The sequence below is a fragment of the Anabrus simplex genome, chromosome 2, assembly GCF_040414725.1.
Source record: "Anabrus simplex isolate iqAnaSimp1 chromosome 2, ASM4041472v1, whole genome shotgun sequence".
NCBI lineage: Eukaryota > Metazoa > Arthropoda > Insecta > Orthoptera > Tettigoniidae > Anabrus > Anabrus simplex.
In genome coordinates, this window is record NC_090266.1 from 182,603,238 (window position 1) to 182,619,063 (window position 15,826).

Below are 15,826 nucleotides of genomic sequence, written 5' to 3' on the forward strand. Positions count from 1 at the left end.
GGTTTTGAGGCTAATCCTTCAACAAAACTGGGGTACAGAAAGTATTGAATGCTAGAAGTACTTCTCGAATGGTAACACACTCATGCAACACTAAGACCTCTGCTTTAAAAGGAATATCTAGCATCAAATATGACAAAAATACAACCAATTGTTGAACATATGTGCAGATCCTATGGAATAAACTCTTTTCAAACTGAGGAAGTAAAGAAATCAGTAAATTGTTTGTGAAAAGGATTTCTCTTTCTTTCTTCACTAAAATGACTCTCAAATACAAGTCTATTTCTCCACATAAATTTCATGTATATGAGAGAATGTGCAAGATCACATGAATCCTCATTTGTAATTTTACTACAGTACTTGAAAAATAGAAACCATGCATTATGGAGATATAAAACCAATGTGAGATGATCGAAACAATTTTACGTATTACTTATTCCTTTGTACGAATTTAACCATAATATAGCAATACAAAATGCATATTAAAGGAAGTGATGGAAAAAAGCTCAATATTTTGTAGGCTTAGAGACACAATGCACACCACCAAATTTAGAACACTGATAATTGATTAACTCATTGTTCTGTGCTGAAGTAAGAGTTCTGCATTAAGTACAGTTTGTCTATGGGATTTACTTGAACTATGCCAGGTAAAATTCCCTCAGAAGGTGGAGGATGTGAAGGCATATCCAAATTCTGAAGAGACAGAGTATCTGATCCACCTTCATCCAGTTGTTCAAAGTTAGTACTGTCATCTAGTGATATGTCTGAGCTGCAAAAGCTCTCACCTGAGTGAGTTGGATAGGTATCTGGAAAAGATAAAAATGTTATTAGGTTCAAAGATCAAACATTTCTACACAAGTGACACTTCAGGTCTCCCATTCCAAAACTTGCTAACCCCACTGGAGGAAAAATTTCAGGAAACAAGAAAAACTGTTTTCAGGCAACTATGACATTGACCAGCAGTAAAAGTGGCCCAGACATGATAAGATGGCATTCCTGGTGAGTTTGTAGTAATTTTACATAAATTTGTCTAAGTAATTGTGTTAAAAATAAAAATAGAAATGGAGTTAGCGAGTTTTAGAATGACAGAATGGAGAAAGAAGGTTATGGAATGATAGAATGTGGAGAAAGGCAGTTTAGAAATGACCCAAAAAACCAAACCCCATGGCACTACAGCCCTTGAAGGGCCTTGGCCTACCAAGCGACCGCTGCTCAGCCTGAAGGCCTGCAGATTACGAGGTGTCATGTGGTCAGCACAACGGATCCTCTCGGCCGTTATTCTTGGCTTTCTAGACCGGGGACGATATCTCACCGTCAGAAAGCTCCTCAATTAAAATCACGTAGGCTGAGTGGACCTCGAACCAGCCCTCAGGTGTGGGTAAAAATCCCTGACCTGGCCGGGAATCGAACCCGTGGCCTCCTGGTAAGAGGCAAGCACGTTACCCCTACACCATGGGGCCGGCTTAGAAATGACCACTCAAGTAAAGAGATTTGTGATTGCCCCCAATTGTAAAGTAAATTGTATAACATAAATGCTAAAAGAATTATTAGTATTAAAGGGAAATAAGGAAGACAAAATGTATTTAATGCTCAGTACAGCACATTATTCTACACAAAATGTCATATCATAGTGCAGCATCAAATTGGTACTTCAAATTCTGAAAAGAGGTAAATGCTCATTGAATGCTGGAAAATAAGCACCTTAGATTCTTAAGTCCTCATCTTGAGCAGCTTTGGTGTGTTCACAGTACAAATTATAGATGACCAGGCAAGTTGGCTGTGCAGTTAGGTGCACGTGGCTGTGAGCTTGCATCCAGGAGATAGTGGCAGCCCTGAAGATGGTTTTTTTGTGGTTTTCCATTTTCACACCAGGCAAATGCTGGGGCTGTACCTTAATGAAGGCCACGGCTGCATCCTTCCAACTCCTAGCCCTTTCCTATCCCATCATCGCCATAAGACCTATCTGTGTCGGTGCGACGTAAAGCCACTAGCAAACAAAAATGTTATAGAGGATGGTTTCCCAATTGTACTTCTTAAAATAATGATCACCACCACCTCACAGTGCAAACTTTCTTCACTGTCACAAGCATCACTTCATGTTGTACATTCAATGTCAATGAACAGATTTTTGAAAAACTGATAACGTTCATCATCAGCCCACTTCTCATCAAAATGACTGGCCAGTATGGTCTTGATGTCTGTCACTTTCAATGGATTCAGTACCACACCTCTTGGCACAACTTCAGGGGTGCAGCCACCAAACCGTTTCCCCCTCTTCATCACAGAATTGTCCTCTTCTATATTTGTATTATAGTGGGTTTTCTCCAGTGACAATTATCCTGCCTGATGATGTCTTTTCAATACTATTTCATTTTCATAATTGTTTTCTTCCATTTACTTGGATCACGTATTCTTTTTCACCCTTGCCCTACTGGGGATGGTGTTACAGTTCTGTCACAATTCATTTTTCATTAAATGTTGTTTTAATCATCTCAGTAACAGCAATAACAATACAAAGTAACTCACTTTCCAAGAGAGACCATAGAAGATCACATCATGTGACTGCAATGCTGGGATATAGCAGATTTTGGAAAAATATCGGCGATGGAGTTGCAAGTTCTAGAATGATTACTGAATTTCAAAAGACTATTATAATAGGTTTTGAAAGGTTTTAGAACAGTATTATTACTCTCTTAGTTAGCCCTGTTGAATACTTAAACAATGCAGTAGGTAACTAAATTTTTTATTAGGAATGGAGTTAGCAACTTTTGGAATGGGAGGCCTCACTTAAAATATATATCTGGATTTTCACTGATACTGAAAGACAGTATCAGAATGGCAATGTTCGGCAATCAAATTTAAAATACTATTATTTTTGTGTAAAATGGATACTATTTTTATATTAAAGTTAATTCAGCGCACAGCTGTGAACTCGCATCTGGGAGATAGTGGGTTCGAACCCCACTGTCAGCAGGCCTGGAGATGGTTTTCCGTGGTTTCCCATTTTTCACACCAGGCAAATGCTGGGGCTGTACCTTAATTAAGGCCACAGCCACTTCCTTCCCATTCCTAGGCCTTCACTGTCCCATCGTCACCATAAGACCTATCTGTGTCGGTGCGACGTGAAGCAACTAGCAAAAAAAAAAAAATTTATATATACAGTATGTTCTCAGAACCAAACCAGTCAACAGATGACACAGATGGAAGTTAAAAGATATAGTAAAATGTTGCCATTGTACAATGAAAGGAACAAGTCCAAATAAAAATATATACGAAAATGCTGAGGAAGTGAGGACACCAGCAATGGATGCGGATGGAGGACAGAAGTGAAAGGGAGAGCCGATGGCAATAAGAGGACTGGAACCCATAATGGGTGTTCATAATTTCATACAAAGCTATGAATACATACAAGCACACCATGTGATGTTCACCCCCCCTCTGTCTACGGTCGTGCATATGAGGCACCATTGGATATTTATAGTATTATTAATATGAATGTTTGTCAATACAGATCATGATGAAGTTTCTATCGTATGGATATTTATGGCTAAATAAATTATGAAGGTAGGCTTTTCTTTCAAATATTTAAGATTCATTAGGAACAGTAATACTTTACACTGAGTGGCCAAAAGTCATGGGAAGACACTGAATGTGATGTTAATAATGAGTTGTTCCTCTGCAAGCCCTTAAAATGGCAGCAGTATGGTGAGGCATTGACTCTACAAGGTGTTGGAATAGTTCTGGAGGGATCTGGACCCACGCATCTTGCACTGCTATCCACAATTGGTCTTGTGTAGTTGGTGCGGAGTTCATCGAGCATACACCAGCACAGACAGCATCCTGTAAATGCTCGATTGGATAAAGATCGGGGGATCTGGAGGGCCAATCCATGGTCATAACTTCACTGGAGTTCTCCAACCACCTGCATGCAACTACAGAGCGGCAACATGGCGCATTGTCTTATTGAAACATGGCATCTCCATAAGGGTACTCTAGGGCCAGAAAGGGATTCCGATGATCTGAAAGACATAACACGCACCTGTCAATGCTCCTTGTAGCCGGACAATGGGGCTTAATTGTGACCATGAGAACGCCACCCATACCAGAACTGAGCCACCTCCTGCCTGGACATAACCTTGTTGACACGCAGGATCCGTAGCTTCGTGGGGCATATGCCACACTCTCACGTGCCCATCAGCTCAATACAACTGGAACCAGGATTCATCGGACCATACAACATGCCGCCACTGTTCCATGGTCCGTTGCCGATGTTCGTGGACCCATGCACGTCGTTGAGCTCTGTGTCAAGGCGTCAGCAAAGGGACACGAGTTGGTCGTCAGCTGGTGAAGTCTATGCAGTGCAGTTGCCTCTTTACAGTCCTGGTAGAAATGGGTTCCTGACTCCCAACATTCAACTGGGCGGTGATTGACTTACAGTAGCCCGTCGACTGCCCAGTATGGTTCTGCGGAGGCGACATCATGTCCGTTCGTTAAACACCTGTGGTCCTCCTGTGTGGCTGTTTACACGGATGGTAACATTCTCTCTGCGATATTGAAGACCCACCATCAACACTGTTGACCTCGGAAACCCAAATTCACATGTAATCTCCACAATGCTATGCCCCATGCGCTGTGCGCCAATGATCATTCCATGTTCAAAGTCGGTTAACTCGCAGCGTGCCATCTTCACAATGCTGGTGTCTGACAGACTGCTCAGCTATGTTGCAGCTAGCCGCAACGCTCAGGGGCAAATCCCTTCTCATGACTTTTGGCCACTCAGTATATTTTCTTTGCTTTTACAGTGTATGAAGGATTTGCTTGCAAATAGGCTCTTGTCCATTGCTCCGGTCACATGTGACTCGATTGATGGGCATGTGGGGAATGTGTATGGAGGAAAGGGAATCAGGGTAGAGTGTTATCCATGAATTGGTTTAAGGCGGACGTTGATGAAAGTAGAGGGTAAGGAGGAGGTGGTAATTTTCCACGTTGGTACCAGTAATCTATGACAAGTAGGAATAGGTCCTAACATAGTTGGGGACAGGGATAATACTATGGTCCTAATATTGAAAGATGCATTCTGACATTAGAGGGAGGACCCTTACTGCCTACCAGGGTGGGAAGAAGGGAGTAGGGGATATGGTTGCCATGGAAACGTAGGCGTGCCTACTGTGGTTGCCATGGAGATAAGCCTGCTGGCCGGGTCGAGTTGCATGGAGTTGCCAAACCTCTTACTTCTGAGCGGTATGAATGAACGGACAAGTGAGCCGGAAATGAGGGGAAGGAGAACGGAATGCAGGAATGTGGCAACACCGTGCAATAACACGTGCAATGCTCCTCCCTCCAGCCCTAACTTGTGTTAAAACGCTTCTTTAAATATTACGGGTGTAGTGGAGGAGGCCTTAAACTGGACAAGTATTTAGTTCACTACAGATATGTATGATAAAAAAGAAAAAATATTAGTAGACTGCATAAACCAAAAACTATAAAAGGATCTATATGCAGAAAGTTTGAAGTGTTGGATGAGCATGAGATTGATGTTAGTACAAAAGGGGAGGATGGATAAGGCAATAAACTGTGCATGAATATATTTTAGAGTGACTAATGCTATAGTATAGCAAGTCCATTTGTAGCCACGGAAAATGTTCAAATTGATACAAAGGTTACAAGGCATTGAAAACATGAATAGTTTGTTTCATTTCCTCGATTCGGTTCCATTTGAAACAGTGAATGGAGAGGAATTGAAGAACTAGGCACTTAAATTAGCTACCATATACAAGGAAGACTTAAGACTGGTGATAGAAATGGGGAGTTTTAAGTCTCATGCCTTGGATATAAGCCCTAATATGAATTATAGCAGGTCTTCTGACATTAATACACAACAATGAACTTGAAAAGTTCAACATAATGACAGTGTTGAGAATTTTCCTTACAATACCAGTCTCAAGTCACCTCAAATGAAAAGAAGAACTGTTGTGGCGTTCGCCTTAGTGCAGGAGAATGGAAAACCACAAGTTAGTTTCAAAGCTATCTTTTGAGTGCATGATTAAAAAAAAAAAATGTTTGTAGCAAAAGAAAAAACCCATAAAGTTACATTCTACTTCAAGCTTTCTGTGTTTTAATTTTTCTAACATTTTGTCAATAGATTAAGAAATTGTATAAAATGTCTAAATATAATACTCAAGTTAATAACTTGAGTAAAATCTGTTATTCGTAATATTAATACTATTTATCATAATTAAAAATCCAGTATTAAAGCAAATGTTTTTCCATTTTCACATCAAGCAAATGCTGGGGCTGTACCTTAAATAAGGCCATGTCTGATACATTCCCAGTCCTAGCCCTTTCCCATCACTCTGTCGCTGAAAACCTTCGACGTTTTGGTACGGCATTAAAGAAGTAGCAAAAACAAAAAAGAAACCTGTCAGATTATTTGTCTTAGAATTAATTTGGTAATTTATCTTGTATTCAAAGTTAAAGTACTGCAAATTTAAAATCAACATTTATCATCTAAGTTGAAGAAAAATTGGAAATGGTAAATTACTGTGTGATGATACCAACTTTTGTTGGAGAGGGCTTTGGTTTGGTTAGTCAGTGGTGGTGGTTGCGTGGGGGAGTGGGGGTGTGACAGCTGAGGCGAGTTCTTTCCCCGGGTTGAAACTAGCCTAGTTACGCCCCTGGTTAGGGATGTGTGGGATCTGGTTATGATAGCACGTGAGAAGTTTAAAGGAGCAGAGATTGTTATCAGTGGGATATCACTGGAGGGTGAACGAAGAGTTAAACGAAACTATGAAGTGTGTATGTGGGGAAAATAGCTGTGAGATTTGTACATCCTAACATGTGGATAGAAGATAGGGATCTACGCTCAGCTGGCCTTCACATGAACTGCGATGGTGTGTGTAAGTTTTTTTTTGTGACATTTGTGTTATGTCGCACCAACACGGATAGGTCTTATGGCGATAATGGGGCAGGAAAGGCCTAGGAATGGGAAGGAAGCGGCTGTGGCCTTAATTAAGGTACAGCCCCAGCATTTACCTGGTGTAAAAATGGGAAACCATGGAAAAACATCTCCGGGGCTGCCGACAGTGGAGTTCGAACCCACTATCTCCCAGATGCAAGCTCACAGCTACGTGCCCTTAACCGCACGGCCAACTCGATGTGTAAGTTTGGGGGTTTGTTTAGAAGAGTAATACATTCATGGAAACAGGGTGAACTAGGGAGTGGTGATGAGAATATATGGAGATGGAAGCCCAGTAATGATGACGAAGTTGTTAATGTTAAATTAGAATAAGTGTAAAGAAAGGAAAGGAATTAAGTATTTTAATAGATTATATATTAACCAGATATTGAGAACGGTAGGAGGGGGAATATTCATACCGGTGAAATAGGAATGTGTTAAGATATGGAGAAATTGAGGATGAGGAACATGAAATCCTTGGAGTAAGGCTTATCTCTAAAGATAACAGGCAAGCTGATGATATTGGGGTGTACAAGCCTAGAAAGGCTGACACTGATGTGGAATTATTTGATAAGATAATCAGCTGTATGTGGAACAACACAAACGGGATGTTATTATAGCAGGTGATCTATGTTTACCAAATATTAGCTGGGAAGGTAATGAAAATCATAGAAAGCATGACCAACAAATGGTAAATAAGTTAATTTGGGAAGGACAGCTGAATCAGAAAGTGGCAGAACCAACTAGAGGGAAAAATATTCTAGACTTGGTGGTGATAAAACCAGATGAGCTCTACGTAGACACTGAAGTGGTACAGGGTATAAATTATCACAAAGTTGATTTTCTTGTAGTTACAAATAAATGCAGTGTAAAGGAAGGTAGTAAAATTAGGACTGTTAGACAATATGGTTGATAACAGAGGTATGGGTGAGATTTTAAAAATAAATTATGGTCGGTGGAGTAAGACAGAGTGAGTTGGCTGTGTGGTTAGGGGCACACAGGTGTGAACTTGCATTCAGGAAATAGTGGGTTTGAACCCCACTGTCGACAGCCCTGAAGATGGTATTCCATGGTTTCCCATTTTCACACCAGGGTCCGGCTCCATGGCTAAACTACCTTTGGTCACAGGGGTCCCGGGTTTGAGCTGAGTGGACCTCGAACCAGCCCTCAGATGCAGGGAAAAATCCCTGACCTGGCCGGGAATCGAACCCGGGACCTCCGGGTAAGAGGCAGGCATGCTACCCTACACCATGGGGCCGAAACTGCAGTTAAGCCTATCCTAATTGCAACAATAGAGTTCTAGAAAGAACTGAATGTCTACAGAGATATTTCCCCTACCATACTTCGCAAATATTTTGCAGTAATAAAATATGCATGCTTGTTCTTGTATGAGAAGCAAAACGTCCGATCACTGAAACATAAACATGTTACCTATCTTGATCAATACAAATTGGAGGGAATAATGCCATGTAATAAACATGTATTCGTTCATCAGATTAATCTCTAGAAAGCAAAAAAATAACAGAATAAATTGATAAAATGTACACCGGGGTAAATGTAATAGACATAAATTTAACTTTACTTACATTTTTATGGAGGCTTAACATGTATATAGTGCGAGGTTGATAATAAGTTTGAATGTTGAAGCGTATTCCTACTTGCGGAATTTGGAAGTGGTGGTACAGAGAGGAAATACATATACTTATCACTAGGGACACTCAAATTTCGCGACTCGCTAAACTTGCGAAATTTTCAAAAGTGTTAAATATGATGAGAGAAAGGCACATAGGACATGTGTTACAAATTTAAATGTAATCTGACACACTATCTATTCGCAAAATTTTGACATTTCTGCACCATAAAAGAATTTTTATGTTTACTCCTGAAATTTATCATAACTGGAGAAATAATCACGCATTAAACCATTTTATTAAAATCTTTTAAAGGCATGGGCACATAACATCATCGGTGAAGATACAAAGATATACGGGAATACCCAAATGTGCAGGTGTTTGTGTTTATTCTGTGATTCGCATATGAAGTTTGTATCCTAACGACCAAGGCATGGGCGCGTAACACATCGTCCTTGGTTTGTTAATTCTGTGATTCTCACTTGAAGCATTGCATCATGTGGTGGCTTTTTTTCAAGTGCTCAGCAACCGTTTGCACGTTCTCATTCAGTCCAATTCCTTTTGAGCAGCAGCAACGATAAGTATGCATGCACGCAAGTTTATTGGGATAGTTCACTGTGTCACCAAAAGTGAGCTTAGATGAAGGAATAAAACAGTTCTTGCAGGAGGGAGCAAAGTGGTCTGCAGAAGTAATGCTCTGTAGCTTCTGCAATAAAAGAATACCATGGGAAACTTCTGCATGGCGTAGAAAGGCACATTTCTAGCCACCACCATGTGGAAGCAGCAAAAACACGCAAGCGTCAGACAACAATGTTCGAGGCAGCTGAATGTTCAAAAGGAGCAAAGGTATGTAACATTCAATTGTTATATTCTTGTGAATACTGTTATTTCATAGCGGGTAACATAACAACATAAGACACATGGTCTGTTACCCACCAACTTTGGTGGCAGCATGGGTTAGGGATTGTAGGTGGGTATCTGTTCGCAAAATAGCTTAAGTAGAGATTGCACGCAATTTCCCGTGTTTAAGCAGTTACCAGGTAGAAAGTGATGGCCTATTTATGCACTGGGAAGCCCGATACATAGTATCGGGTGTATAATGAGTGCAATTTTGGTATCTTATTGCATGTCCGTTTTGTTGCATTCTGACCAAGTATCATATAACAGAGATCCATCACTTCCGTGTTAGAACTTCACTCGAAAGATGCACGTGCAGTGCATAACACAATTACTTTAAAGTGACAACATATGGAGCAAATTCACCTTCGGTGTTTTTTGTACAAAGCTATTCTTAAACTGCGCATTCTATCAGAAATTAATGAAAAATTGGTTAAGGAAAATCAGCATGACTCTATTAACTCGCAGAAGTATCACAGTTAATGCTATTTGTCTCGAAATGACTTGATATAGCTCGGCAATTTTGGCAATGATTTTGTAATATTAACCTTTCACTTAAGCTGAAAGCAGTAGTTATTAATCCTTAATACAGTGAAACCTTGATTCTCCGTTTTTGGAGGGTCCATGGAAAAAATGTACAACACGGAAAAACAGAAAATCCGGGAACGAATGAACCATCAACAATTTGGCTAATCATCATAAAAATAAAATATGTATACTTATAATCTTACAAACACCCCTAAAGCAAACCAAACTACAGCCCCAATGGGCCTTCCACCTACCAAGCGACCGCTGCTCGGTCCGAAGGCCTACAGGTTACGAGGTGACGCATGGTCAGTGTGACGAATCCTCTCGGCCATTATTCCTGGCTCTCTAGACCGGGGTCAACATCTCACCATTAAATAGCTCCTCAATTAAAAGTACCAGTAATCATAGAATGAGTGAACTTGGAACCAGCCCTCATATCCAGGTAAAAATACCTGACCTGGCCGGGAATTGAACCCTGGCCCTCCGGGTGAGAGGCAGGCAAGTTAGACTGCGGGGCCGGCTTCAAAAATTAATTACCGGGAAAACTTTGTCAGTTTCCTCTGAAAACTTCTTTCAGTTCAGCAACTTTGATCAGCCAAACTCTTTGAAAAATCTAATACGGCACCCGTAATGCCAAGCAAAAACAACAATCGACTACAAGTAGTTTTTAATTCTCTGTCTAATAAAATAAAGCACATTAGATACCAAAGCGCCCAACATGATGGCGAAATTACTTTTTTTGTCTTTCTTTGTAATTTGGTCACCAGTACCATACTGTTTATGGAAATCTTGTACCGCGTAAATTAGGCCTACATCGACTTTTAAAGGTTATGTTGAACTCGAGAATATGGTTTTGAATGTAAGTATCGATCCTCAAGTTCTCGAATGCATTATATTCAATTCTGCCTGTCACTAATCACAATCAAATTGGAAAGAGAAAAAATAGCATTAACACGTCCGAAATTACGGTTATTCGCGACCTTGAGCTCAGCTGGGTGGCACGCTTGCTGTACAAGTTGGTACGACTGCGAAATGACACATAGTTTTTAAATGTAACGTGCACAAATAAAACGACTGCACTTTTTATAACATTTTAACACAAAAACGTGAATTTCCCAGGCTTATGAAAATCCACAGCCTGTTTCCAGTCATTCGACCGGGTCAGGAATGGAATCCCAGTCTTATATTAGGACAAAAATAGTAATAGGCAATCCCAAAACCTGCCATGGCTTTATGTATTTAAAGGTACAACATCTGTTCTGGTCTAGATAACATAATCGTATATGATAGTATTAAAATACTAAATTTGTGTTACTTAAAAAGGAGCAGTTTCGATTCCTGCCTGAAAGCCCGGTGACTATACATCGTCCTGAGGGAAGTGCCGAAAACCTGTTTGGCGATACACTAGGGGAAAAGAAAAATGTAACCCTGGACGTAACGTAGATATTTTGCAAGTATTGTGAACATTTGAAGAAACTTGTTCCGTCTTCATGTAGAGCTGTCGAAATGCGCTCTGTCTCCGTCCAATTGCTGTGGACACTCTCTGCTTTATGATTTCCGAGGATTCTCTAAACATTACCACCCGAATGCGATGCTAAGATGGTCCCTTATGCAAGTTCACCGCCAATCGCTTTTCCAGTATAGTACAGTACTTCCTCTAGTTACCGCATTGGCGGGGCGTTACAGTAACACCAAGATCCGTAAGTATGCCATAGCCGTCCTTTTGTGAGATTTTTTTTTTTTGAAAAACGCATGATCGAGGATTTAGCGTTGATGGGACTGAAATTTCTGGACGGTTGATCCGGGAAATAGTTTCTTCGAGAAACAGATAATGCAGGATTTTTACAACGTGATTTAATTAGGATGCTCGTGGTACCACATAATTTGAACGAATAATATGAGAAAATGTAGTTTCCGGGAATGTATAATCGAGGTTCTACTGTATTCAATATTCTTCTTCTTTTCTTTCCGCTTTTCCCACACCTTTGGGGTCGCGGATGCGAACTGTGTTGCACAAGTGGATTTGGCCCCTGTTTTACAGGCGGATGCCCTTCCTGCTGCCAGCCCCCTCTGTGGAGGTATGTATTCACTACTGCGTTTGTCTGTGTTGGTTGGTTGTGATGTATAATTTGTAGATAATTGAATTACTCAAATTAATTATTTGATTTTTTTTGACTTTATTAGGCTATCAAACTGGATTTTGTCTCTTCGACCGTAGAGATGATGATATCAGTTAACATTCCCTTGGAAAATGCAGATCACCCAGCCTTCAGGGAATGGGTGAAGAAGAATGTTGTAGGTGGTGGAGACCTTCCAGGAAGTAATGTGCTTCACAGGGAATTTTTGCCTCCTTTGGCAAAATCGAGGAAGGAAGAAGTTGTTATAGCCATACAGAACAAACAAGTTGCTTTAGGCTTTTTCAGTTGTGAAATTACCAGCGTTTCACCCCATTGTAGCCTTAAGGCTTTCAGTGGTGTCTCAACGGCGCACTAGCCGCCAGCGCCATGGAAAGGTGTAGCAATCCAACTGATGAGCCCACTGCTACACTGCAGCAAAACGCTGGTAATTTCACAATTGAAAAAGACTAAAGCACTTAATGTTTTTAACATTTGCAATCCATGAAATTAATTTATGGTTTCCTTCTAGGAAGCTTATTTTTGAAACAAGTTGCTGTCATGTGTGATGAAACAACTGACAAGATGGGCAGGGCAATTTTTGTTGTTCTGCTATCTACAGTGGAGCCTTCCACATCACAGGACCAGTATGTGGCAGCAGTCACTTCATTGGAGGCAGTGAATGGATGGACGTGTGCTCGAACAATTACAGAGGCGCTGTGAGACACAAAAGTGAACTTTGACCAAGTTGTGGCCTTAGTAACTGACTCGGCCAAAGTTGTACTTTGCTGGGTTATAACTCCTCTTGCCAGACGACTCTCTTCACATTCAATGCTGGGCACATAAGGTCATTCTGGTTGGTGTTGTGGTAAAAGAATATCTGTCGTCCCTGAACAAATTAGTTGTTTCCGTTAAGCAAACATTTCTACATGCCAGAAAGAAACGGCATGCCTTCTGACAGTTCCTGCAGGAGAAGGAATCGGGGGCTGAGATCTTTCCAGTTCCATTTGCCACAAGGTGGAATTCCTTTCTGGAAGCAGTTGAGTGGCTGGCAGATAACTGCGCTATTCTTTTAAAGTTTTCCCAATCCAGTGATGGAAAAGAAAGATTCACCACTGCATCTTCACATCTGCGGAATATAATGGAATTGGAGTTACAAGTGCGTTATGTGCAAGCTCTTTTTGTTAGATCTGTAGCATCGATGATGAAACATCTATTGCTCAGACTGGAGACAAATTCCAAACCAATTACTGCAGAAGTGTATCCCAAACTTCAGAATTTGAAGAAGCGTTTACAAGTGGTTGCTGCAGGAATTTTCAGTAACAGGGTCCAGGAAGAGCTGAATGCCCTGAAAGGTAATCTTAAGGGCAGAGTGATGGAGGAAATAAAGAACATATTTGGCCATATGCGTACAAAGTTGGACGACCTGATTTGGGGGGACCCAGCCCGTACATTTTTGGAGCCTGTGTCTGAGCTCTTCTACAGGCAAAATGTGCTGTCACAGTCTGCAGAAGGAGGCAAATTGAAGGCCCTATTCATCAAAATACCATCATTGAAGGGTATTCCCATTGATGAAGGAGTGTTCGCATATAGGAATCTTCAGGATGTTCTGAAGAAGAATGCAGAAATGTTGGTGGAAGATGCTCTTCAGGCAATGCGTGAGGATCATCAAACTTTTGTTGATGGTGCATTAAGGGCACTGTGGGTTCCAGTGTCAAACGTAAATTGTGAAAGGTTCCTTTCAAACTTTTCTTGTGTGTTGACCAATTTCAGAACTAATCTCACAATGACATATATGGAATTGCTGTCATCCTACAATTGTGGACGTAAAGCATGAAGGTAGCAGGGAGATAAAATTCGTAAATATCTTTTTCGTCTTTATTGTTTACAATTTCTGTCTTTTGCAGTGATAATTTTGCATTTTCAATATAAATAATTGAAAATGCTGTCTGCGTATTTCCCTAAGATCCATATTATCGAAGAATTTGTCTCTTCTACTCAAACATTTTTGTTTCCTACTCAAGGATTTTAACACATTGCGGACCGGGTGCCCTTCACCCCATGCACAGCCCTGTTCCCGGCCACTTTCTAACTACCTCCAAACTGGAGTGCATGCATTCAAATAAACTGCCAGAACTTCACTAGCCTTTGAAGGACTACTGTGTTTTATTCTGGAGGCATTCCTGATTAGTAGTTGAAATGCAGTTAGGTAAGTATTTGCTGAAATCTATTTCAGCTCATAGTTTTCCGAAATGTATGGTTTTCTATTAGGGGATCGGTTGGCCAGTAATCTTTCAGATACGGTTTCTTAACCTGCCCTATCAATATACACAAAACAATTTTTTAATTTCCCTCCTAGGGACATTAGTCCACTTTAGGTTTTATGGGATACGTTATGAGAATGTGAATTCTGCTCATAGTATAAGTTTGTCTGCTCAGCTACATAATGAAAAAGTCCTCACAAACATAAGTACTGATACTTCTCCTACATTTCCAGGTTCATTAGGCCATACCTTTATATCAGGAGCACGTTCAAAATCCTCTAGTCTAGGTTTACTGTTGTCCATAACCTAGTTGTCAGAAAACACTATATTATTTACAATATTTAGAATATTTACACCCGTAACACAATTATGAGACTTGTCCTGCGCCACGTGAGTTCCACACCTTGAAGATAAAGATATCTACTCGTCATCACTTGAAACATTTCTGTTAGAATGTATTTCATCATCGAACTCTAAATATTCAGCATCACTTCGACATTCTGAGCCTGTATCAGCACATAATACGCGAATAATTTCATCCCTGTCTAAACACGTGCGATTCGTGTGCGATGCCATCTTGCATGGCTCTTCAAACTTTGTAAGCATGTTGTCAGGAAATGCAAAGAAAAGCTATGATATGAAGAATAATCGAAAAGAAATGCGACTATCGATTGTATAGAACCATGCATAAGAGTTCTAGCACCCTTGACCTCCAAATAGTTCCGGTATATATCAAAAGATAGCACTAAACTTCAGTCTGCTGCTAACATGAGATAACTCGGGACTGGTCCGAAACGTTCGGCCAGGCATGCACAAGTTTTCTCGGGACTGGTCCACAATGTGTTAATTACCTATCCAAGAATGTTCCCTCGCTACTCAAGGAATTTTTCTCTTTTTACTTATTTACACCATTTCATTCAAGAAATTCGAGTGTCCCTACTTATCTCATGTAACCCTGCTATTTGGTGAAATTTTGGAGACCAAGGGTTATATGGTCCACTACCTGACTTTCTACTCTCCCTTCTCTTTGCTAGAAACATTAGGGGAAAATAATAAATTCAAACCATCCACTGTGACCAGCCTACAGAAATGGATTTCTTTTCAAGGAAGTGGGTCTTTTAAACAGAATGTTTTCTTTATTTCTTTCAAAGGTTCTGTCAAGTATATGTATTTCTTTCAAGCACATGTGAAGCAGTTCATACGTTTGTGAGGCATTGAACACATATTATCTGTGGCATTTTAGCAGAGGGGTCGCATGATGAAATATATAATGGTAGGTGTCCTCTGCAGATGCTTAGATTTGAAGCCCATGTACAGTAGAGTCTCGCTCAACCGACCTTCGCTTATCCGACATTCCGTGTTATCCGACATTGATAGGCTGAATTTTAACTTTAGGTGGAGGCATTTCTGGGACACCCGATGTGGAGGATGCGACCGTGG

The 15,826-nt window shown here is 40.5% G+C and overlaps 1 protein-coding gene across 1 annotated transcript in view; it reads right to left on the reverse strand.

Annotated features, from left to right (window-relative positions):
- Positions 1-570: 570 nt before the first annotated feature.
- The window catches only part of Lmx1a (LIM homeobox transcription factor 1 alpha), a 275,615-nt gene continuing 260,359 nt past the window's right edge, over positions 571-15,826 (reverse strand). The window contains exon 10 of the mRNA XM_068226504.1: positions 571-803. Within this exon, the coding sequence (XP_068082605.1) occupies positions 571-803 (233 nt within the window). The remainder of the gene's footprint in view (positions 804-15,826) is intronic.